General features: G+C 45.7%; 3 protein-coding genes and 1 long non-coding RNA gene across 10 annotated transcripts; 3 read left to right on the top strand and 1 right to left on the bottom strand.

Annotated features, from left to right (window-relative positions):
• Nucleotides 1-942: 942 nt before the first annotated feature.
• Nucleotides 943-2,809, top strand: polr2j (RNA polymerase II subunit J). The gene is made up of 4 exons (XM_023819452.2): nucleotides 943-1,094; nucleotides 1,435-1,524; nucleotides 1,660-1,834; nucleotides 2,299-2,809. Exons 1-4 carry the CDS (start codon nucleotides 1,042-1,044, stop codon nucleotides 2,332-2,334), a joined length of 354 nt encoding a protein of 117 aa, XP_023675220.1. The 5' UTR covers nucleotides 943-1,041; the 3' UTR covers nucleotides 2,335-2,809.
• Nucleotides 2,810-5,088: 2,279 nt separating this feature from the next.
• Nucleotides 5,089-6,884, top strand: alkbh4 (alkB homolog 4, lysine demthylase). Its single transcript, XM_072702188.1, has 4 exons — nucleotides 5,089-5,290; nucleotides 5,601-5,792; nucleotides 5,946-6,529; nucleotides 6,570-6,884. Exons 1-3 carry the CDS (start codon nucleotides 5,177-5,179, stop codon nucleotides 6,474-6,476), a joined length of 837 nt encoding a protein of 278 aa, XP_072558289.1. The 5' UTR covers nucleotides 5,089-5,176; the 3' UTR covers nucleotides 6,477-6,529; nucleotides 6,570-6,884.
• A 652-nt stretch (nucleotides 6,885-7,536) lies between these two features.
• lrwd1 (leucine-rich repeats and WD repeat domain containing 1) lies at nucleotides 7,537-18,580 on the top strand. Of its 4 annotated transcripts, none has more exons than XM_023819466.2 (16): nucleotides 7,537-7,650; nucleotides 8,285-8,366; nucleotides 8,825-9,059; nucleotides 9,284-9,403; nucleotides 9,609-9,755; nucleotides 9,863-9,952; nucleotides 10,477-11,253; nucleotides 11,372-11,489; nucleotides 11,942-12,048; nucleotides 14,908-15,115; nucleotides 15,201-15,273; nucleotides 15,975-16,115; nucleotides 16,542-16,645; nucleotides 17,235-17,393; nucleotides 17,498-17,607; nucleotides 18,172-18,580. In XM_023819466.2, exons 2-16 carry the CDS (start codon nucleotides 8,287-8,289, stop codon nucleotides 18,313-18,315), a joined length of 2,613 nt encoding a protein of 870 aa, XP_023675234.2. In that variant the 5' UTR covers nucleotides 7,537-7,650; nucleotides 8,285-8,286; the 3' UTR covers nucleotides 18,316-18,580. The 4 variants fall into 4 exon arrangements, with proteins under 4 accessions (XP_023675234.2, XP_023675236.2, XP_023675237.2 ...); XM_023819468.2 differs by having other exon boundaries at nucleotides 10,480-11,253; XM_023819469.2 differs by having other exon boundaries at nucleotides 9,863-9,946.
• Nucleotides 18,128-21,523, bottom strand: LOC111847882 (uncharacterized). Of its 4 annotated transcripts, none has more exons than XR_011983523.1 (5): nucleotides 21,491-21,523; nucleotides 20,980-21,031; nucleotides 19,666-19,978; nucleotides 18,971-19,062; nucleotides 18,128-18,264 (listed from the first exon to the last, which is right to left on the bottom strand). It is a non-coding gene; the product is annotated as an uncharacterized lncRNA (long non-coding RNA). The 4 variants fall into 4 exon arrangements; XR_011983521.1 differs by having other exon boundaries at nucleotides 21,454-21,506; XR_011983522.1 differs by having other exon boundaries at nucleotides 19,666-21,031; nucleotides 21,491-21,511.
• Nucleotides 21,524-21,612: the final 89 nt, after the last annotated feature.

A 21,612-nucleotide genomic window follows, 5' to 3' on the forward strand; every position in this document is an offset into this window, starting at 1 on the left:
TCCTCCGTGATGTTATCCAATCTGCGGTCCATAGTCACGGTGATGTAATCAAATCTGCGGTCATTAGACACAGTGATGTTATCCAGTTTGCAATCTATAGCCATAGTCTGGGCGCCAACAGCTCTGCCAAGTCCGTCAATCATCCCGGCCAGCCTAGTGGGGCTTTGAGCGGCTGTCACCGTTTTCTTCAATTTCCGATAAGTCAGGGCAATGCCTAATCCAATCACCATCAGACCTGTAATCATGGTTCCGAATAGGTAAATGTCTTCTATGTCCTCCATGGAAAGAGCCGCCAGACACACGACCCTCCACTTCTCCCATCCGTCCATCCTGTAGCCAGCTGCGTACGTTCCTGCAGGACAGTCAGTTTCCCCCGAACCTGCGCTTCTCGTTGAGAAGATGCTGTCAGTTGCGTTGAGAGACCAGTTGATCAAATCCATGATTTTCTTAGTTTTGAAGAGCAGGGCTGAGAAAGTCTCTCAAATATAGACAGTAAGACAGTAGACTGGACGAGACGAGAGAAGCAAAGCAGGGAAGATAAGGGGAGGGAGAGGGAGAGAATTGTGCCCGCCTCCACTGAGAGTGGTAAAACAACATAATGATAAACGAACATACTGCGTCTGTAAGACTGTGATCATTGGATGCAAACCTAGTACTTTCTCGGCATGTGCATAGACCCCTTAACATTCAATGCTCCCAGAAAATCTTGGGACGTTTGCTTAATTGAGTAAAAATATTGCAAATTTATTAGTTTCATAACAAAATTCCATTGACAAGCAATGTTTAACATGTCTGCATAGATGTTATCCACAGATATTTTCTTTTTATTAAGCGTCATATTTTTGCTTAGCCTAATAATGAATCAAACATCAATTAAATAATATAATTCACTAAGAGAAGTGGATATTTTTCTGAAAGTACTGCCCTCTAGTGGAAACCGGAAGATCTAACGCATTGTTTTGGCGGCCATTTTACTTTATTTAAAGTAGGCGCTCGTAAGCGGCTTGTCTGCTAGCTGGTTACAAAATAAACCGATAAAACATGAACGCACCACCAGCTTTTGAGTCATTTTTGCTGTTTGAGGGAGAGAAAAAGTAAGTATTGTTACCACGTCTTTGTGTGTGGATGTATGTAAAAGTTTCACTGTATAAGTCGACCCGGCTATGGTAGCGTGGTGCTCTAAGAAGAAATGCAACCAATTTTTAATGTTTCACGTTTGAATGTTTACATATATAAATATCTCCCTGTTAAAAAAAATCCCAACTGATTCTGGTATTTTTTTTATCTTTTGCTGCATTACTTTTTCTTTACTTATTGGCGCGTTGCTGCAGTTCGTTTTGAGAGTATGAATGGTGTTCAGTTGATACTGAGCTGACTTCGCAGTTAAAACCATGCGAGTTGTAATTCTTATTGTATAATTGTATCCACCTATAGAATTACTATAGTAAAGGACACCAAGGTGCCCAATGCCTGCCTTTTCACGTTGAACAAAGAAGACCACACACTTGGCAACATCATCCGATCGTGAGTTCATAAAGAAAGATAACGCAATGTATATGTTACGTGAAAAATGATTAAACTCAGACTGGTGTTTATCATCCAATCAAAATCTCATTCACCTCTAACCGCCCCCCCCCCCCCTGCCCCCTTGCATTTTAGGCAGCTGCTGAAGGACCCTCAGGTGCTCTTTGCAGGGTACAAAGTCCCCCATCCCCTGGAACACAAGATTGTCATCCGCGTCCAGACCACCCCAGATTACAGCCCGCAGGAAGCCTTCACCAACGCCATCACGGATCTCATCAGTGAGCTGTCCTTGCTGGAGGAGAGGTTCAGGGTGAGTGTGCTGCAAGATGGGTCTGCAGTCTGGAAAAGTATTACCAGCTGTTCGCATGATCAGCATTATACCAGTGGAAATAAGAACCAGCCATATTACTGGTTACCTTTCACATCACATGTGCAAGGTTGCCGGCTCTCACGCATCTAGACACTCGCGCTTTCAGACTCGCACGCTCGTGCAAGAAATCATATGGCAAATTTATATAATTCCATTATAAACCTAAAATGAGCTACATCAGAAGCGTTGGGGTAGTTGGCAAACCCTGCAGACTACAAGGTAATAAAACTGTTCCGTACATGTAAATGCGTGTGCTGACTTGTCTCGAATTGAAAATCTCACTCCAACCAGCTGACCAAAGTCAGCAACCCTGCAGGTGGTTTGATTTGTGTTATATGCTGAAGACCATGAGTACGATGTCTGTGCAATTTTTGTAATAATGTTTTACCTTCTCGCCTTTTCAGGTGGCCATCAAGGATAAACAGGAGGGTATTGAGTGACCAGTGTCGTCACTGTTCTTTCTCTAATGGAGGCCTTGACATTGATTATTTATTGAGGATTCGGCTGCAGTTTTCCTTTGTATGTTTCTAAATCATAACAAAATGGGCTATTTGTCCATGTGTTGGGTTATGCTCTGAATATTTCGTGAGGAGAAACCTGTTTTGGCTGCGGGAAAAAAAACGTGCAAACTGAGAAGAATTCACAGCCAGCTCAACAATGTTTTACTTTATTTTTGATAAGCTTTCCCCGTGACTCAGTATCCCTTCAGTAAAATCATTATTGGTTGAATATTCCAGACCAAATGAAGCACTTTGCTAATGTTATGATGTTCAAGGTGCTCTTTGAATGTGTTATTCTCTCTGGAACAATTGTACAATTTTCTTTGTACAATTGAAGAAAATTGTAAAATGTCTTTGTTGAAAACTTCTGCGATTGTATATTACTGATGATTCAAATAATAAAAAAGTGTAAGAATTCTCTTTCTCATGTATTGTTATTGGAGATACTTAAAAGCAAAGCCAATACTGGGCTAAGCCTCTGTTCCTGTGATCAGAAGGTCGCCGGTTCGAGCCCAGGCTCTGCCCGTCTGTGGGTCCTTGAGCAAGGCCCTTAACCCCCAGCTCCCTGGGCGTCACTATGGGTGGCTGCCCTATGCTGCCAAGCTTGGTCCCACATATGGAGAGTGAGATGGGGTGGGGGAAAAGAGAATGTCTCCATGGGGATCAATCAAGTATAATGATTTAATTACATCATTTCATAAACTCTCAAATCAAAAGTGTGTGGTGGTGGACTGTGGCTTAGCAGGCTAAGCGTCTGTGATAAGAAGGTCACCAGTTTGAGCCCAGCCTTGGCAGAATAGTCACAGAACAAGGCCCATAACCCACATCTCAATGGATACTGTAGATGGCTGCCCTTTCACTGTGACCCCCAGCTCTGGTCTTACCTATATGGAGAGCAAGATGGGGCAAAGCAAGAAAAATATCCCCACAGGAATGTATGAAGTATCACCATATACAGTCTGTATAACTTAAATAGTCAGGTCATTACAGTTTTTTTCAGTCGCTAACAAGCGTTTGTCCAAACAGTTGTCACATTTTCAAAACTCTAAACACAATTAGCACAGCATCGGTCTTTTGTGGCCATACCATTCACACATTTCATGTCGTTTTCACCCAATATGCAGTCAGTGAACACATTTCCACAATGCTTACATTTTCTTAACAGACAAGCTATACCTTCCAACAAAATTATGGACTGTTTTTGTAGTATTTACGAATGTTAACACACAACATCCCACAATAGCAAAAACAATATTCCAAACCTTAGATACAGTATAAAAACCTCTGCTTCTGCAATGATATCAGTTCAAAAACAATATCAATATCAAAAATATATCTCAGCTGATAATAAACAAACAATTGAATAATTGACACACAGCTGATTTATGTTGGGTAAATTGGGCCAACCACAGCTTATTCCATTCTGGCTTAGACTCAGTGGGGTTTATAAGGCAAGACTTTGAGGAGTGATGTTTTTGGAAACATGTGGCCTAACCCTGAAGATCGCAGAGATTAGATGCAAATTTTTTGCCTTTTTTTAGCCCCCCTCCCCCCCTTTTTATCTTGGCTTTTTGCTGTTGTTTTTTTGTTCAGAATGCTCTTGTGTGTTTCATGGATATTTTGTTCACTGTAAGCAATACTGTAAAACTTTTTCTGTTCTATCATACCGTGTTTCTACTGTACCTCCTGTAGTAAACAGTAAAGAAAAAAAAACTTGTTTGCTTTTTACTGGAATGCTTTTGAATGTGAACATTACTGTACATGTGGACATACAGTTACCAACCAAGACATTTCTGGTGTCAAAATGGTGGATTGCATGTTTTGCATGCAAATACCTGTAAAACTGAAACATAAAAGTCTATGCAGTTTTTGTAATGTCAATAATAGCCAGTATTTTGAAACCTGGTGTACTTTGATTGACTGCATGTACCTTGTGAAGTGAAAACAAGTGTTATTCTTTGACAGAATAATTTCATTTTGAGTCAGATTTATAGTGTTTTTGTAAAGTTAGTGTGTGCAGAGAAAGATGTGTTCTATTTTGAAATGAAGAGTTAGTATATATTTAACAAAATGTATTTTTGAGAAGAAAATTATCCATTTGGCCAATTGTGTTTTGTAGGTGTGAGTCTGTGTTAAGAGTTTAGAAAAAGTATCTGAAGTATGGGTAAGCGCTTGTTAGCGATTGAAAAAAACTGTAAACAACCATTGACCCAAATCTATCCACCATATCGCCATTGTATTGCACAGTACTGTATTGCTGATCTACTGCCTGCACTTTTTCAGCACTATTATATTACTCTAGTTCAGGGTTCTTCAAATCTGGACCTTGTTTTCAGTTCTCCCAGGTAGTTAGTTTAATAATTACTGATTCTGATTGGTCAGAGGCTTCATACCTGGCTCACAGGTAAAGGAAGGCTGGAAAACCAGCAGTGCTCAGACCTCGAGGACCGTGATTTGAATAACCCTGCTCATGTTATTTTAAATAATATTTATACTGCACAGGTGATTGTCTTCTCTTCCATGCACATATCCGGACCCCCCCCCCCCACACACACACACACACACACACACACACACAGATACACAACCGTAGCACAAGAATTTCACTGTATTCTCAGAATACACGTGATAATAAAACTTGAAACGTAATATTTATTCTAACTTTCGCTGTGTCTTTTGGGAACCAGCGTTCGGCAAGCCAGGGTTTCCTGTCGAACACAATAATGCGTTGCACAGCTGCTGTCGGTGCATGGCTTCTATGACATGCGTCCTGTGAGGATCTATGGCAGCGGAACAGTACAAACCAGCCGAGATTTGTGGCTGTAAAGGAATCCGGTCTTGTCTTATCTGCGAAAAAATCAACGGTAAAGAAAGAGCACAAGACAGCAATCACTCGGTATGTTTCGCGAATTACCCTGTAACTGTAACTGGCGCTTTATTGACTCTGTGGTAAATTATAATGCTTTCATTTTGGGCTGTCGACTCTTAAATTGAAAACAATATTACCAGTTTATGCAGCCACATTTTTGCTTGAGCCGTCCAGCTTATGTACGCGCTAAATTGCACATCAACAGGGCCGTCGTGGAACTGGAAGCGGCAGATTACAATTATGTGCCATTTGCGGTATTAGGTGAACATGGTGTCATCTCTTGGAATAACAAATGATTCAACAAATGATTTTTTTAATTATTATTTTTATTTTCTAGACGTTACACTATTTCAAGTATGAGCCATCCCTGCGGCAGGCTATACGAAATGAGGGTGGTGTTCAAGAGTCGTTCCCCTTCCCTGGTGTCTTTCTGTGGAAAGACTTCGTGTCGGAGGAGAAGGAGAAAGAGCTGGTGAAGAGAATGGACCAGGATTGTTGGAAGGAGTCGCAGTCTGGTCGTAGGAAGCAGGTGTGAATAGAACTTCACCATATAGTTGACCTACAGTTCATTACACAAATCAAGACTGCTTGAATGTGTCTACCTGCATTGCAAAATTCAGATTTCTTGGTTTCTTATATATTTTCAAGATAACCATTCTTCTTCACCGCCTTCTCTTTGTAGGACTTTGGGCCCAAAGTGAACTTCAAAAAGCAACGTGTCCATTTAGGAGGATTCAGGGGCCTGCCTGCCAGTAGCCGGGATCTGGTGATGCAAATGAGGCAGGAATCATTGTTACTGGGCTTTCAGCCCGTGGAGCAATGCAACCTGGACTATGACCCAGTGCGGGGGTCTGCCATTGACCCCCATCTGGATGACAGCTGGCTGTGGGGGGAACGCCTGGTCACCCTCAGTCTTCTCTCGGACACAGTCGTTACGATGAGTAGGAACGACCGGCTGGAAGAACTCCAGCTGGGAAACGTGCAAGGAGAAGTACGAGTGTCGGTGGAGCTTCCTCGCAGGGCGCTGATCGTGCTTTATGACGAGGCTCGCCACAGGTGGAAGCACGCCATCTACCGGAAGGACATCTGTGAGCGCCGGGTGTGCAGCACGTACAGGGAGCTGTCAGCGGAGTTCCTCCCTGGTGGACGGCAGGAAGCCCTTGGGAAACAGCTACTGGACGTAGCCCGGAGTTTCCAAGGAGTGCCCGTATGAAGTTCTGCATGTCATTGCAACCGATATGCCTCTGCTAAAATTGTACCTGGAAAATTTGGGGTAATCAAAAAGAACTTTTCGTAGAGCATAGACACTCTCATATCTGCTTCCATATTTGTAAGTTTTCACCCAGGAATCTGGAACGTAATTATGGACAGTTGCTCATTTATGAAGTACAGAGAGAGAGGATCTCAAACTGAAATGCGGGTTGTAGGAAACTTTCTGGACGTGCAGATTGTGTTTGTCACTCAGCATTCTGGGAAATGTGCAACAGGCCCCTTGGAATGAAAAGTATTTGATAGTGATTCTGAAATATGTTGGGCAGTGGTGTTTTATATTCTCCAAATATATTATGCCAAAGATTTGAATTAGAATAGTTTAAGCGATAATAAAAAACAATTGTCTCTACTGTGTTATTTTTTAAACCTGAGAAATATGTGTTGTTGTGCGATTTGTAAAAAAAAAAAAAAAAAAAAACAATAATTGTATTTGTATTATAAACTATAAATACCTGAGGGGAAATTAATATTGGGGGAAAAGGCATTTCCTAAAGTTATGAATGTAAGCAGCCAGGCCCATTGGCAGAATTAAAATCATTCAGCAGATTTCGCAGAAGCTGAAGCAAATTTTGAGGGGGTGCAAACTCTTGATTTTAATACTCGGCTACGTACCACATCGGTAAAAAAAAATCATTGGGTGTTAAAACCCAGTTTGTTATTGGTTTCCTTTGTAATACCATATATTTTATTTTATATATTTTATTTTCAGTAATACTTCAAGATGGCGGCGCGAGCAGACGTATGCGCGGCGGCCTCTCCATGTGACCTTAACCTTATGCATTTTAAAACATTTTATAGAAGGAGTCCATGACACTAAAAGATATGCCAGGCACAAAGGACAATAGTAAAAATAAAACTATAATCAAAACTATGCGTAATTGATGATTTCTGTAAACTGTGTACCGCTGTCATACACATGACACGCTAAAGCATAATATAGCCGAAGTACCGACGACCCTGTACACGACAAGCAGGGGACCGACCGATGGGGGGCGCTAAAGCGCAGCAGAAGTTGACACGCTCAACATGGCGTCGTTACGATGCTTTGTTGCGTTTTCATCCGGGTCAAAGTTGAAATAAGTTTTTACCTGGGGGAAAAAAATCACGTGTTATAAGTGAGTATATGTTCAAGATGTTGATTCATAATGTATTAATCTATATTTTTCGAAATATGCACTTTATTTTAAGTAGATCGTTTTCTATATTGGTATCAGTTAGTGGCAGACAATATGTAGTGGACTCTCTGACACATTAAATACTAGAAATAAGCCGGTTAGAGGACAACTGTTTTAAATGTCCGGTTTTTATTGCGTGTCTTTCTGGTGTTTTACTTGGTGTGGTGTAGTAGCTAATTGGGAACCAATGCTATTGGGATCTAAAGTTTTCCCAATGAATACAACTGAATTTGTATTCAGTTTTCCCCTAATGTATTTCATTACCATGTGCACAAGTAATACATGCATCGTAGCAAACTTGCAAAAACAAAAGAGAAAAAGAAAAAACACGTCTGCCACTTCTCACAGAGGAAACCATTTACACGTGAAAAGCCAACGAAACCCTGGCGAAAGGTGTAAATTGACCACTTCTCACGACACCGATTCACACCCTCTGAAATCCAACCTCTAAAAAACGCTGCTTGGTCACACCCCCTAACAAAATATATAGCTATTTGCTGCCCATGCAATAATATCAGTCAGTTTGGTTGCTCCGGTGCTGGTTTCAGTCCTTCCTCTTGTTCCCCGACATCAGCCATGGTAAAGATAACGGAGAACATGCTGCTGGAGAGAGGGACTCCAAAAACTGACAAACTGGAGCACATCAGGACGCTGAAGTACGTATCGTTTACAGGACGTGAGCCTTCACACGAGATAACGTTCATTTCAGACGAGTGCAGTGTGTGGTGTGTAAATAAGCAAATATGTTGTTGTTATTATTACTAGTATTCTGCCTGTATTGTTATTGAATTTGTATTTTTCAAAATATATTTCTATTTTACTTTAAAAATTTTTTAGTTTAAAAAAACAAGCCATAGGTCTTACTTCAGTTATACTTCAGAGTGTTATGTAGTGGATTAATATTGTGCAACTAGACCAATCAAAATGTTTTAAAATGAATAAATCATATTTTGTTTTCTAATCTGAAGCATGACATTGTTGCATTGTGCTCTTCCACCCGGGAAGATCTCTCTATTTAGCCTGAAATGAAAAGGTTCCTGCTTAAATCAGACTGGTAGCTGTCGGGCGTGGTCATCTCCCTCTGAGTATCCTGTCTCTGCTTTCGTCCCTCTAGCTTGTCAAAGCTTGGCTTATGCAGTAAGGACTTGCCCGTCTCTCTGCTCTGCCGGCTCTGTAACCTGGAGCAGCTGGACTTATCTGGGAACCGCCTGGAGGGGCTGCCCTCGGGTCTGCGCCTGCCTTCCCTGCGCGTGCTGGACTGCTCTGACAACAACATGGAGAATGTGGCCTCTCTGCAGAGCCTGTGTGCCCTGGAGGAGCTGCGGCTCGAAGGGAATATCTACCTCACAGTGAGGAGCCGTTTCTCCACTTGTTCCCTGCAGACTTACTGATGACTCTCTGTTAACTCGCACCTTCCCCTCTCATTGGCCTGCAATTCACATTCAAATTCGTTCTTTCTTATGGAACGAGAAGCCGCCCAGAGCGTTTCCCCCCCCTAGGGGAGCATCGTTAAGTGCCGTCGGAGCCGGTTACTGGCGTCTGACCGGCGCTTGTGTCTGCTTGTGTCTTCTAGGTCAGTGACCACTACAAACTGATGTTCCTCTTGTCTAAGCTGAGGGTCTTCGATGGCAAAGACATCAGCTCGACGGCACGCCACCTGCGCCATGTCGAGAGTGAAAATCTTAGGAAACGGGTACAATGTTTTTCCCTCCTGCTTTATTATTTAATTTAGATAATACAACTGGCTAAATCCTCAATGTGCAAGATCGACATCTTTCGTCAATGTCAGATGGTCAGGATTTTGGGTTTAGGTGATGTATATAAATCTTAACTACGTCTTATTTGCTTCGCATGAGCTGACTTGTGTGCATGTTTGGTGTTTTCTTATATATATATAGGTGGTTGGATTGTGGGAGGCAAATTTTTCCCTGCCTGATAACCCAACAGCAGAGAAGCTGAAAGCTCTGGAGGGCGAGTTTGTGCGGGCGGCACGGGCTCAGATAAAGTATGGCCCCAGTTCCGTCAATGACTACATCAAGTGGAGGGTGAGAAGCTCTGTCTTGGTGCAGGAACTTCCACAAGCTCGTGCCAAGAATGAGGATTACCTTCCATTAGCGTGTCTTAGGAGGATGCTCATCCTGTTGTCTCCTAGGTGGAGATGCTTGCGAAAGAGTACCTGCGCTCACTAGCTGAGAGTGAACGGGAGGAGCGCGGGGGTGTTAGTGCCATGAATGAGGTCGGCGTAAGTTCATTTCCAGAACTATCAGCTGCCGGTATAAATTGTCAGCCAGAGGAAACATTAATAATCGAGCATTTTTCTGTCCACCATTGTATAGCTTTTATTGATCCCACAGAGAAATTCTTGCACATATAACAGCAGGGAACCTAAAGCACAAACGAACATAACGTAGTGCAAAATGTGCAAGGACTGTACACATAGAGCAGACAAGTACATTTATTATGTGCTGTATCTAGGGCTACAACATTCTGGGATTTAATTAATTCCCACATGTTCCCAATAATTCCAATGGTAAATTTCCAACTTGGAATATTTCCAAAATTTCCCAGTTTAACTTCCCATGGAATGGAAAGTTTCTGGAAAGTTCCCAGAAATTTTCGGCCCCCTTGTCAACCCTAGTTATATCCATATTATGATGGTATTGGGCCAACGGGGTCAAACTTGTACCGAACCTGTTCTTCTTTAGAGATTATTAGACATTGCTGTATACTGGATGGACTTTTGCTCAGAACTCATTCCTGTTATAGCAGGGTGTGCTGTCTACCCCCAAGAGGAAACAGGAGGCCACAGGGGTGGTTGAAAACGAGGGCAGCACTCCGAAGAGACCCCGGAGAGCCGACACACCACCCGCTGAAGACAGCCCCAGGAAGTCGAGCCGCCTGCAGGGCACTCCTGTGAAGGTCGACAAACCCATGGAAAGCTCTCGAAAAGGTGATGGAGGGTTGGGCAGCCCCAGGAAGTCAATCCGCTTGCTGACCACACCCGTGAAAGCCGACAAGCCCATGGAAAGCCCTAGAGAAGGTGATGGAGGGTTGGGCAGTCCCAAGAAGTCGATCCGCTTGCTGACCACACCCATGAAAGCGGACAAGCCCATGGAAAGCCCTAGAGAAGGTGATGGAGGGTTGGGCAGCACCAGGAAGTCAATCCGCTTGCTGACCACACCCGTGAAAGCCAACAAGCCCATGGAAAGCCCTAGAGAAGGTGATGGAGGGTTGGGCAGTCCCAAGAAGTCGATCCGCTTGCTGACCACACCCATGAAAGCAGACAAGCCCATGGAAAGCCCTAGAGAAGGTGATGGAGGGTTGGGCAGCACCAGGAAGTCAATCCGCTTGCTGACCACACCCGTGAAAGCCAACAAGCCCATGGAAAGCCCTAGAGAAGGTGATGGAGGGTTGGGCAGCCCCACTGGGAAAAGGCTGAGGGGAGAAAGCCTCAGAATTCTGGACGGCCCAGGCAAGGCCACTCCCCTTAAGGGGAAGAAGGTGGACAACTTGTTTATGCAAGTGCACGATGCCAAGCCCAAGGTAGCCAGTCCGCCGAGATCCCAGATTATAGTTCTGTTTGCCGAAACAGACGTGACTCTGTCCGAGCGTCCCCGGCGCCAGGCGTTTTCGGGCCCCACTCATGTGCCATCTCTCCCAGGAGCCCGTGACCCTGCTGCCCCTCCACGTGCTGCAGTGCCACAGTAAGCGGGACAGCCCTGAAGATTTCAGCACTCAGCTGTGGGCCTGTGCCTTTGAGCCCCCCCTGGAGGACTGCAGTGAGTATAACACCTAATTTATAGTTCTGCGTCAAATCGACACTGTAAGTAAAGTGCGGCTGCATACCCTACACAGTAGCCTGGCACACATCTCCCCAGAAATGTAACTACACGTCGTGGCGACGCACATCACAAGAACTGTGATTGGTTCACTTGGTAGCATTTAAAAAAATTTTTTTGGGAACGATGAAAGTGTACCTCCCAGGTGTACTTATGTGGTTGATTGAACCTGAAGCACCATTTATATCTAGCGTTAAATAATCCACCATAGGCTATAAAGAGCATTTTAGTGGATGAAAGTGTAGATGAAAAGTAATATAAAGTAATGTTTGTGTTTTTTAATGACAGTGCGGCAGTGTGGACGCAGCCTGAGTCTGTGCGCTGTGCCTGCAGGGATGAGACCGCATTTACCCTCCTTTTGCGTTGCTGTTTTTTTTACACCTCTGACGCAGATTCCAGCCAGGAGTCCCGCATCGTGGCCACTTGTGGGGGGGAGTCTGTGTGTCTGATAGACTGTGAGACGGGACACGTGCTCAAGAAGTACAAAGTGCCTGGCGAGGTCAGTGCCTTCTGTGTCCTGCCACTCAGACCCCCGAGGTGCTGTCTCTGTCTGCCTGTTGCCCTACTTGCCCCCCATAGGTGCTGTCTCTGTCTGCCTGTTGCCCTATTTGCCCCCCATAGGTGCTGTCTCTGTCTGCCTGTTGCCCTAATTGCCCCCCATAGGTGCAGTCTCTGTTTGCCTGTTGCCCTGTTTGCCCCCCATAGGTGCTGTCTCTGTCTGCCTGTTGCCCTACTTGCCCCCCATAGGTGCTGTCTCTGTCTGCCTGTTGCCCTATTTGCCCCCTATAGGTGCTGTCTCTGTCTGCCTGTTGCCCTACTTGCCCCCCATAGGTGCTGTCTCTGTCTGCCTGTTGCCCTATTTGCCCCCCATAGGTGCTGTCTCTGTCTGCCTGTTGCCCTAATTGCCCCCCATAGGTGCAGTCTCTGTTTGCCTGTTGCCCTGTTTGCCCCCCATAGGTGCTGTCTCTGTCTGCCTGTTGCCCTACTTGCCCCCCATAGGTGCTGTCTCTGTCTGCCTGTTGCCCTATTTGCCCCCCATAGGTGCTGTCTCTGTCTGCCTGTTGCCCTAATTGCCCCCCATAGGTGCAGTCTCTGTCTGCCTGTTGCCCTGTTTGCCCCCCATAGGTGCTGTCTCTGTCTGCCTGTTGCCCTACTTGCCCCCCATAGGTGCTGTCTCTGTCAGCCTGTTGCCCTGTTTGCCCCCCATAGGTGCTGTCTCTGTCTGCCTGTTGCCCTAATTGCCCCCCATAGGTGCAGTCTCTGTCTGCCTGTTGCCCTGTTTGCCCCCCATATGTGCTGTCTCTGTCTGCCTGTTGCCCTACTTGCCCCCCATAGGTGCTGTCTCTGTCAGCCTGTTGCCCTGTTTGCCCCCCATAGGTGCTGTCTCTGTCTGCCTGTTGCCCTGTTTGCCCCCCATAGGTGCTGTCTCTGTCTGCCTGTTGCCCTACTTGCCCCCCATAGGTGCTGTCTCTGTCTGCCTGTTGCCCTGTTTGCCCCCCATAGGTGCTGTCTCTGTCTGCCTGTTGCCCTGTTTGCCCCCCATAGGTGCTGTCTCTGTCTGCCTGTTGCCCTGTTTGCCCCCCATAGGTGCTGTCTCTGTCTGCCTGTTGCCCTGTTTGCCCCCCATAGGTGCTGTCTCTGTCTGCCTGTTGCCCTGTTTGCCCCCCATAGGTGCTGTCTCTGTCTGCCTGTTGCCCTGTTTGCCCCCCATAGGTGCTGTCTCTGTCTGCCTGTTGCCCTGTTTGCCCCCCATAGGTGCTGTCTCTGTCTGCCTGTTGCCCTGTTTGCCCCCCATAGGTGCTGTCTCTGTCTGCCTGTTGCCCTGTTTGCCCCCCATAGGTGCTGTCTCTGTCTGCCTGTTGCCCTGTTTGCCCCCCATAGGTGCTGTCTCTGTCTGCCTGTTGCCCTGTTTGCCCCCCATAGGTGCTGTCTCTGTCTGCCTGTTGCCCTGTTTGCCCCCCATAGGTGCTGTCTCTGTCTGCCTGTTGCCCTGTTTGCCCCCCATAGGTGCTGTCTCTGTCTGCCTGTTGCCCTGTTTGCCCCCCATAGGTGCTGTCTCTGTCTGCCTGTTGCCCTGTTTGCCCCCCATAGGTGCTGTCTCTGTCTGCCTGTTGCCCTGTTTGCCCCCCATAGGTGCTGTCTCTGTCTGCCTGTTGCCCTGTTTGCCCCCCATAGGTGCTGTCTCTGTCTGCCTGTTGCCCTGTTTGCCCCCCATAGGTGCTGTCTCTGTCTGCCTGTTGCCCTGTTTGCCCCCCATAGGTGCTGTCTCTGTCTGCCTGTTGCCCTGTTTGCCCCCCATAGGTGCTGTCTCTGTCTGCCTGTTGCCCTGTTTGCCCCCCATAGGTGCTGTCTCTGTCTGCCTGTTGCCCTGTTTGCCCCCCATAGGTGCTGTCTCTGTCTGCCTGTTGCCCTGTTTGCCCCCCATAGGTGCTGTCTCTGTCTGCCTGTTGCCCTGTTTGCCCCCCATAGGTGCTGTCTCTGTCTGCCTGTTGCCCTGTTTGCCCCCCATAGGTGCTGTCTCTGTCTGCCTGTTGCCCTGTTTGCCCCCCATAGGTGCTGTCTCTGTCTGCCTGTTGCCCTGTTTGCCCCCCATAGGTGCTGTCTCTGTCTGCCTGTTGCCCTGTTTGCCCCCCATAGGTGCTGTCTCTGTCTGCCTGTTGCCCTGTTTGCCCCCCATAGGTGCTGTCTCTGTCTGCCTGTTGCCCTGTTTGCCCCCCATAGGTGCTGTCTCTGTCTGCCTGTTGCCCTGTTTGCCCCCCATAGGTGCTGTCTCTGTCTGCCTGTTGCCCTGTTTGCCCCCCATAGGTGCTGTCTCTGTCTGCCTGTTGCCCTGTTTGCCCCCCATAGGTGCTGTCTCTGTCTGCCTGTTGCCCTGTTTGCCCCCCATAGGTGCTGTCTCTGTCTGCCTGTTGCCCTGTTTGCCCCCCATAGGTGCTGTCTCTGTCTGCCTGTTGCCCTGTTTGCCCCCCATAGGTGCTGTCTCTGTCTGCCTGTTGCCCTGTTTGCCCCCCATAGGTGCTGTCTCTGTCTGCCTGTTGCCCTGTTTGCCCCCCATAGGTGCTGTCTCTGTCTGCCTGTTATTCTGTTTGCCCCCCTCAGGTGTTGTCAGTGTGTTTCCCTATTTACCCCCTAGGTGTTGTCAGTGTGTTACCCTATTTGCCCCCCTAGGTGTTGTCAGTATGTTGCCCTATTTGCCCCCCTAGGTGCTGTCTCTGTCTGCCTGTTACCATATTTGCTCACCTGAGTGCCCCCTGCAATTCCTTCCCATGCCACTGCGGGGGGGGGCGCGCACCATAAAGATGTTACAATCTCTGATGCCTCACTCTTTTTTCTGGGACCTGCCCCCTCTGACTCCCAGGAGTTCTTCTCCTTGTCCTGGACGCGCTTGATGATGTCTCGGGATGGGGGCGTGGTGCGGCCATGCACCGTCCTGGCGGCGGGGGGCAAGAGGGGGATAGTGAAGCTGATCCACCCCCGGGCCAGCGTGGCCTACGGGGAATTCCGCGCTAGCCGGCGTTCCCTCTCCACGCTGCGGTTCAGCTCCCAGCAGCAGAGCTTCCTGTTCAGTGAGTCCCCCCCCCCCCCCCCAGTCCTACAGCACCCACTCAGCCACGCTCTTCACTCACTGATTGGTCTCTCGCACACCGACAGCTGGAGCGTACGACAACAAGATTGTGATGTGGGACGTCGGTGGAATGGACAGCAACTACAAGTTTGAAGTCAGGTTAGTGTCCTGCATTTGTGTGGCACCCTGGGGTGGGTCTATAAAGGCTGCACTCACACTGCCCCCCATCTGCAGCCAGAGGTAGGTAGGTAGGTAGGTAGATAGATCATTATCTATGTATCTAAAAAAATAAATGCATAGATACGCAGGTATTTTCTTACATATTTTCTTTATTTTTTTTTCTAAGAAAATAGAAATACACAGATATTGTCTTAGATTTTTCATTCCATTTTCTTAGAAATAAAATTTCAAAATCTATCCACCTGTCTATTTCTTTGATAGATAGGAAATATGTATCCTTCCTTCCTTCTTTCAAAGGGTATAGATTTGCGTATGGGCGATAGGGACATGCCCCTACCAATACCGTAAGAATTCCGTGTGTTTAGGAGTTATCTATTATTTTTCATACCACCATACCTTCTAGACATTTATACATCCTAAAAACCTAAAACTCTTAGGTTAGGGAAGTGGTCTGGACGGATGGATGGATGGATGGATGGACGGATGGATGGATGGATGGACGAATGGTTGGACGAATGGTTGGAGCATCTGCATGCATTTGTGATACTGATTGAGTCTTAGAGATCATAACATGGTCAGTGATAAAGGGTGAATCTTGAATTCTTGAACAGCCATCTGATGCCTTTGAGAGAACATTGCCCCCCTAGGAGGCCCTGTCTCATGCTTCTCCCCATGTGCAGGCAGCTCCTGGTGCTGGAGACAGACTCGACCCCTCTGCAGCTCGGCCTGCCCCCCTCTGGGCCAGATTCGCACCTTCTAGCTGGCTGTGATGGAGGTCTTCTTAACTTCAACATCCAGCTCAGTCAGAACGTGCTTAAGAGGTCAGACGGCGGATGTTTGTTACCCTCACGGTCCTGCAGTGATTGATTTAGAGTTGTCAATGTGTTATATGATAATAGAAATAACAGGTTTGTAACAAAGGATTTAGGACTGTATTGTTTTGTCTTGCTTAGCCAGATAACTTGTCGGATTTAAGGTAGCCTGAGCTAAATGCAAGTGACTGAAGATAAAGTCCATTTAGCCCAGACTACCTTAAATCCAACAAGATATCTGGCTAAGCAAGAAATCCTGCTTCTTGGAGCACCTGCCTGGTTGCATTGAGATAACCGTACCCTAATCCTAGTGAGTAACGGTTTGCACAAATTCAGTAAATGTGTTTCGCCTGTCCGCTAGTCACATGATCACCAGAAATCTTGTGATGCGGGCTGAAGGTGTCGTGAAACTTCTTTGGTTCTGCCATCCCTTAGATCTCCGGTGATGGAGATCACGTTTCCTGTGTACAAGAAAGACGACCGGGACAGGCACTACCGCACCGTGGATGGCTTGGGCTTCCTCTCGGAGGATGTCGTCGGTGGGTCTTAAAGCTGCTAAGATGCTGCTCAGAGCCATTATACCAACGCGAGGGGTTGGGCTGTTTGTGACACTGCAGGATAGGACTTGCGGCCCATATTGGAAGGTCGCTGGTTCAAAGCCCGTGGTCGGCAGAGTGATTTCACAGAGCAAGGCGCTTAACCCCTAGTTGCTCCAGGGACTGAATTTTATGTCGCTTTGGATAAAAGCATCTGCTAAATAAGTGAATGTAAGCGACAAGAGAAACTAATACTTAGATCCGTTTTGTTCAACCATTTGATTCACACAATTTCTGCTGTTAACATCTTTGGCCTGTGGGCATCATGTTCCAGAAGGGGGGGGGCACAGAATAGGCAGTTCTCAGAATGTTCTTATGACTTCGTCACCTTAATTTATAAAGAATAGCCTAGATGACAAAGTGTGTGTCACCCTTCGATTTGACTAGTGGGGAACAAAATTCAACGTTTACAGTGTGCCCTGAAGCAGTGAACACGTGCAGTTGAATCTGTAAAACTCCTGGTCACCTGACTACCGAAAGACCCATGTGACTCCGCCCCCCACCAATCTCACACAAACTTTCGCCCCTGTAGTGTCCAAGTGCCACATGGCAGGTTGTATCTACCTGTGGAGCTGGAGACGCACCCAAGCCACTCGGCCCAACAAAACCAAAGAGGTACCCGCTGCCATCCTGGCCGTGCTGCAGTGGTCCTGCACTGACGTCCCGTACCTCTCTCTCAGCACCTGTCCCAGTGAGTAGCTGGTCGTCATGAAGGCCTCACATACCTGACCTGCTCTCAGGACCTGCTGCTCTCTTCAGTTTGCCTGTTGTTGATGAGTTTGACCCCCTAAACAGGCGAAGGGTATGTGGTATGTGGGGACGAGGACGGCCAATTGTGGACTTACCATCTCCCAGACATTTCCAGGGCTGCAGCAAAGACTGACAGAACTATTTCACCCACCGAGGTATAGTACAGATTTTACTTTTTGTTTTTTTGTATTCTTTTTTCAGTGCAGTCATTTCCATTACTTTTGCAGTTGTCTTTAGCTCTGTCGCTGCTAACTTTGAATATCGATGAAGTTTAAATATCAGCCGGCAATAGGACTTTCAACAAATATTGGCCGATTCCGATGTCAAGTGATGTATCATGCACCTATGTTAATGAAAAGCATTATCGATTTTCTTAATGTGGTGCTGCGTGTAAGGTGCCTTATTGTGTGTGTGATCTCAGGAAATACAAGTCAAAGGAGTAAAGTAATAAACATGCACATAACATTACCATGGGGCCTGTAATCCCGACCCAATAAACACACAATGCATGATGGCGCCTCTGATTTCCTGGGGCTGTTTAGTTTGAGTAGTGAAAAATGTCACTAGAACGATAATCTATGTATTAGCGACCATGTTGGTACAGAATGGTTCCTGCAAAGCATTTATTTATGCTTTTTTTATGATTGACCTTAATTGTCATCTGAAATGTATGTTAGCAGACATGCTAAGGAGAGGCGCTCGTTGCTTTCCCATTTTAGGTTCTGCAGTGGCCTTCGCCCGTCAGGAATGGAGGCGGACCCGTGGAGGGGCCGTCCATCAACAGCGTGGCGGTGGGCCCCAGGGTCCGATACCTGGTGGCATTAAGCGACAAGAACATGGTTATTGTGTGGAAGAGGTTGTAGCTCTTTAAGTCACACTCTTTTTCCGAGAGACCATACAATAGAGCTTTAGGTTTCATTTAATTTTTCATCTCATTCTCATGTTTTTAGGCAAGAAAGACTTTTGAGAACAATTATGTATAGGTGTTTATGTATTAAGTGAAATCCTTTCAAAATATGCTGTTTTTACTTTTAATGCCAGTTATTTTTAGTCTTTTTATCTTTTAAAGTTTGTATGTTTTGTTATACTTGCAAAAAATGTATGATATAATCATACACCACCTACAAATTTGTCCTGTTTTTATTTATTTAAAAAAAAAACAGGTCCTATATGGCCCCCTCACTCGACCCCAATCTAATCCCTAATCCTCCCACACCCCCCAACCTCTACAGTCTGCAACAGCCTCTACATGCTGCCCTCATCACTTAAAAATTTTTTTTATTGAAAGCCCAGCTTTGGTTGATTTGTCTCAGTATGGTCAGGTTCACCAGAACCGTGTCTGTGGCTCTCCTTTCATGTTTCACCACCAAGTGACACTGCTTAAATTTTGGGAAAGTTTGTCTCAAAATGAAATATACTCCATATATACAATGTTCTGTGGAAGTTTGAAAAAGATCCATTAAATACTTTTAGAGTTACTGTGTTTAAATGTCTACTGCAGCCTCCATAGACACTCACCTAGTGCTGTTGCTTCAGTTTTTGTCTTGAGATTAAATCAGGTGTAGATCTTCATCCATATTATGTTTTGGTGAAGTGGTAGTAAGATCCATCTGCCAATAAGCGACATTGCTTCAACTTTGTTGTGATTTGTCTCAGAATTGATCAGTTTTAGTTCTTCATACATACAATGCAAAGTCTGAATAAGACAAACTTTATTAATCCCGCCAAGGGAAATTTCAACATCACAGCAGCAGCTACATATGTCTCTGCAGGAGCAGAGTAACCAGGATCGTCAAAGACCTGTCTCACCCCAGTAACTGCCTGTTCAACCTGCTTAAATCTGGCAAGCACTTCAGGAGTATTATGAAAAAAACAGATTAGCTGAAGAGGAGCTTCTGTCCTCAGGGTGTAATGCTTGTGTGCGTGTAATGTCCTGTAAAGATCTGTCATATACTATTTGAGCTATTGTGCAAGCGGAATCAAGTGTCTGAAATTACCGTTCTTCCTAACTAAGTGGCGCTGCTTTGGTTTTGGTGCAGTCTGTACTGCGTGTCCAGGGAATATATTTAAACTTGTATACAAAGAGATGTTATCAAGCACCAGCTCCAACAAAAGGCATTTGCTGTGATCTCTTGCTCCTACTCAACATGCAAAATGTGGCAAAAAATATACCAGCAAATGTACAATTTAGACTTCCTTTGAAAAGATCTGACCTAGACCTTTGACTTCCTCTGCTGCCCCCTGGAGGACGGGCTCCCCCTTCGGGTCTGGTTAGGGTTAGGGCTTCCTCTGCCGCCCCCTGCAGGACGGGCTCCCCCTTCGGGTCTGGTTAGGTTTAGGGCTTCCTCTGCTGCCCCCTGGAGGACGGGCTCCCCCTTCGGGTCTGGTTAGGTTTAGGGCTTCCTCTGCTGCCCCCTGGAGGACGGGCTCCCCCTTCGGGTCTGGTTAGGGTTAGGGCTTCCTCTGCCTTCTTCCTTCTAGGGAGATATTCCTTGCCACTGTCGCCTCTGACTTGCTCACTGGGAGCTTTAGGCAGGAATAATGTAAAGCGCCTTGAGACAATGTTGTAAAAATGCACTATACAAATAAAACTGAATTTAACATAAGGTGTACATGGTGCCGGAACTTCCCAAAAGGAAAAGCTAATGTCCGACTTGAAATATACTGACAATGTGTTGAAACTAAAGATTCTTAATGATTCTTAACTAAATCTACCAAGAAAGCAGGAAAAAAACAACAATGTTAGTCTTTGAAATAGTCAGGTGTATCCATAAGGATTAATCTAACTTCTTTGCAGCAGTATGGTTTAAAGAAAATAAGAATTTTGCATATTATTTATCAGAATTCTGTAGATAGTGACTGAATTACTGATTCTGACTGAAAGCCAAAAAAAACCTGTACAGTAGGTAAATGTTTAGAATTGCCCCAGTAATCTCTGGAAATTATGTCATGCGTATTTATTATTCATATTTATAGGTGAGGCTTTGCTGCTGGTTATATTATTCATAGTTTTTTTTTTTTAAGTTTTTGCTTACAGCAGCAAATCTTAGTGTTCTTACCGTAGTTGTGGCCTGATCGATATAATCAAATAGTTTTCATAAAAATATTCAGATTTCTATATATGTCACAGTGACAATTCCTTTAGGTTAATTTGTTTAATAGCCTGTGAGTAAACTCGCTTGTTATGTAAAGATTTGTAAAGATTTGGTTCTTATAATTTATTAGCATACATTCGCAACGGGAATCACCGCGATTATCGCAGGTACAGTTGACCGCAGTAAGTTCTCTTTCTTGCCACCAGGGGACAGAATTTACAGGGAGAGCCTTGTTTGCCTATACATACAACATGCGAATTTTGGTGGATGGTTTTAAATGTGGGTGGCTCGATGGGTAGTTAAAGGCTTGAATCACACCATTACTCTGCTTATGTGCAATTTGCATTCTTTTTCAGGGTCATGCAGGTCTTCTGCCACAATCCAAAAGAAAGCAGTTACCCATTACCCATCCCTTTCAGGGCTCGTGCCTACCTTGTGCCTTGTGCTACCTCGTATAGGCTCCAGGCCCCCCTACAGCCCTGTTCTGGATAGATGATTGGAATACTGTATATATAGATAGACACTTAACATAAAATCACCATGAAATGAATCATGGAGTAGCATGGGTTTGTGTTAATAGACTGACACCCTAACAATAATACGAAATATAAGAACTATAATCGCGGAGTAAATAGCGTAGTAAATAACGCTCCTGTTGTCATAGTTTCTTCTGAAACTATCACGGCGTATAATTTATTCATAAGTAAACGTTACATCATGCTAGACGCAAGACTTCGCTTTGGATTTTGGTCTTCAGCCTATTGTCTGAAGGTGAACTGTTTCCTGATTCAGCCCTCCTTAGCGTCGCCATGCGGTATTGCGTAATGCCCCTCCCACCCCGTCTAGATAACACAAACACTTTTATTGTTTTTACGCCGCACGGCCCACGTCGCCTATGTTGTTCACCTTATCACAACTGGCTTGCCTTCGCCATTGTTCTTACCGTAACTTCTGCACTGTAACCCCACGGTGGGCGTGGCGAGGCACCATAGGCCCGCCCCCAGACTATGTGATTAGACAATATGGTGAGTGGCCTGACCAATAGGGTGCTGGCGGAGGCCTTTC

This window comes from Paramormyrops kingsleyae, chromosome 18, assembly GCF_048594095.1.
Source record: "Paramormyrops kingsleyae isolate MSU_618 chromosome 18, PKINGS_0.4, whole genome shotgun sequence".
In the NCBI taxonomy this organism is placed as follows: Eukaryota; Metazoa; Chordata; class Actinopteri; order Osteoglossiformes; family Mormyridae; genus Paramormyrops; species Paramormyrops kingsleyae.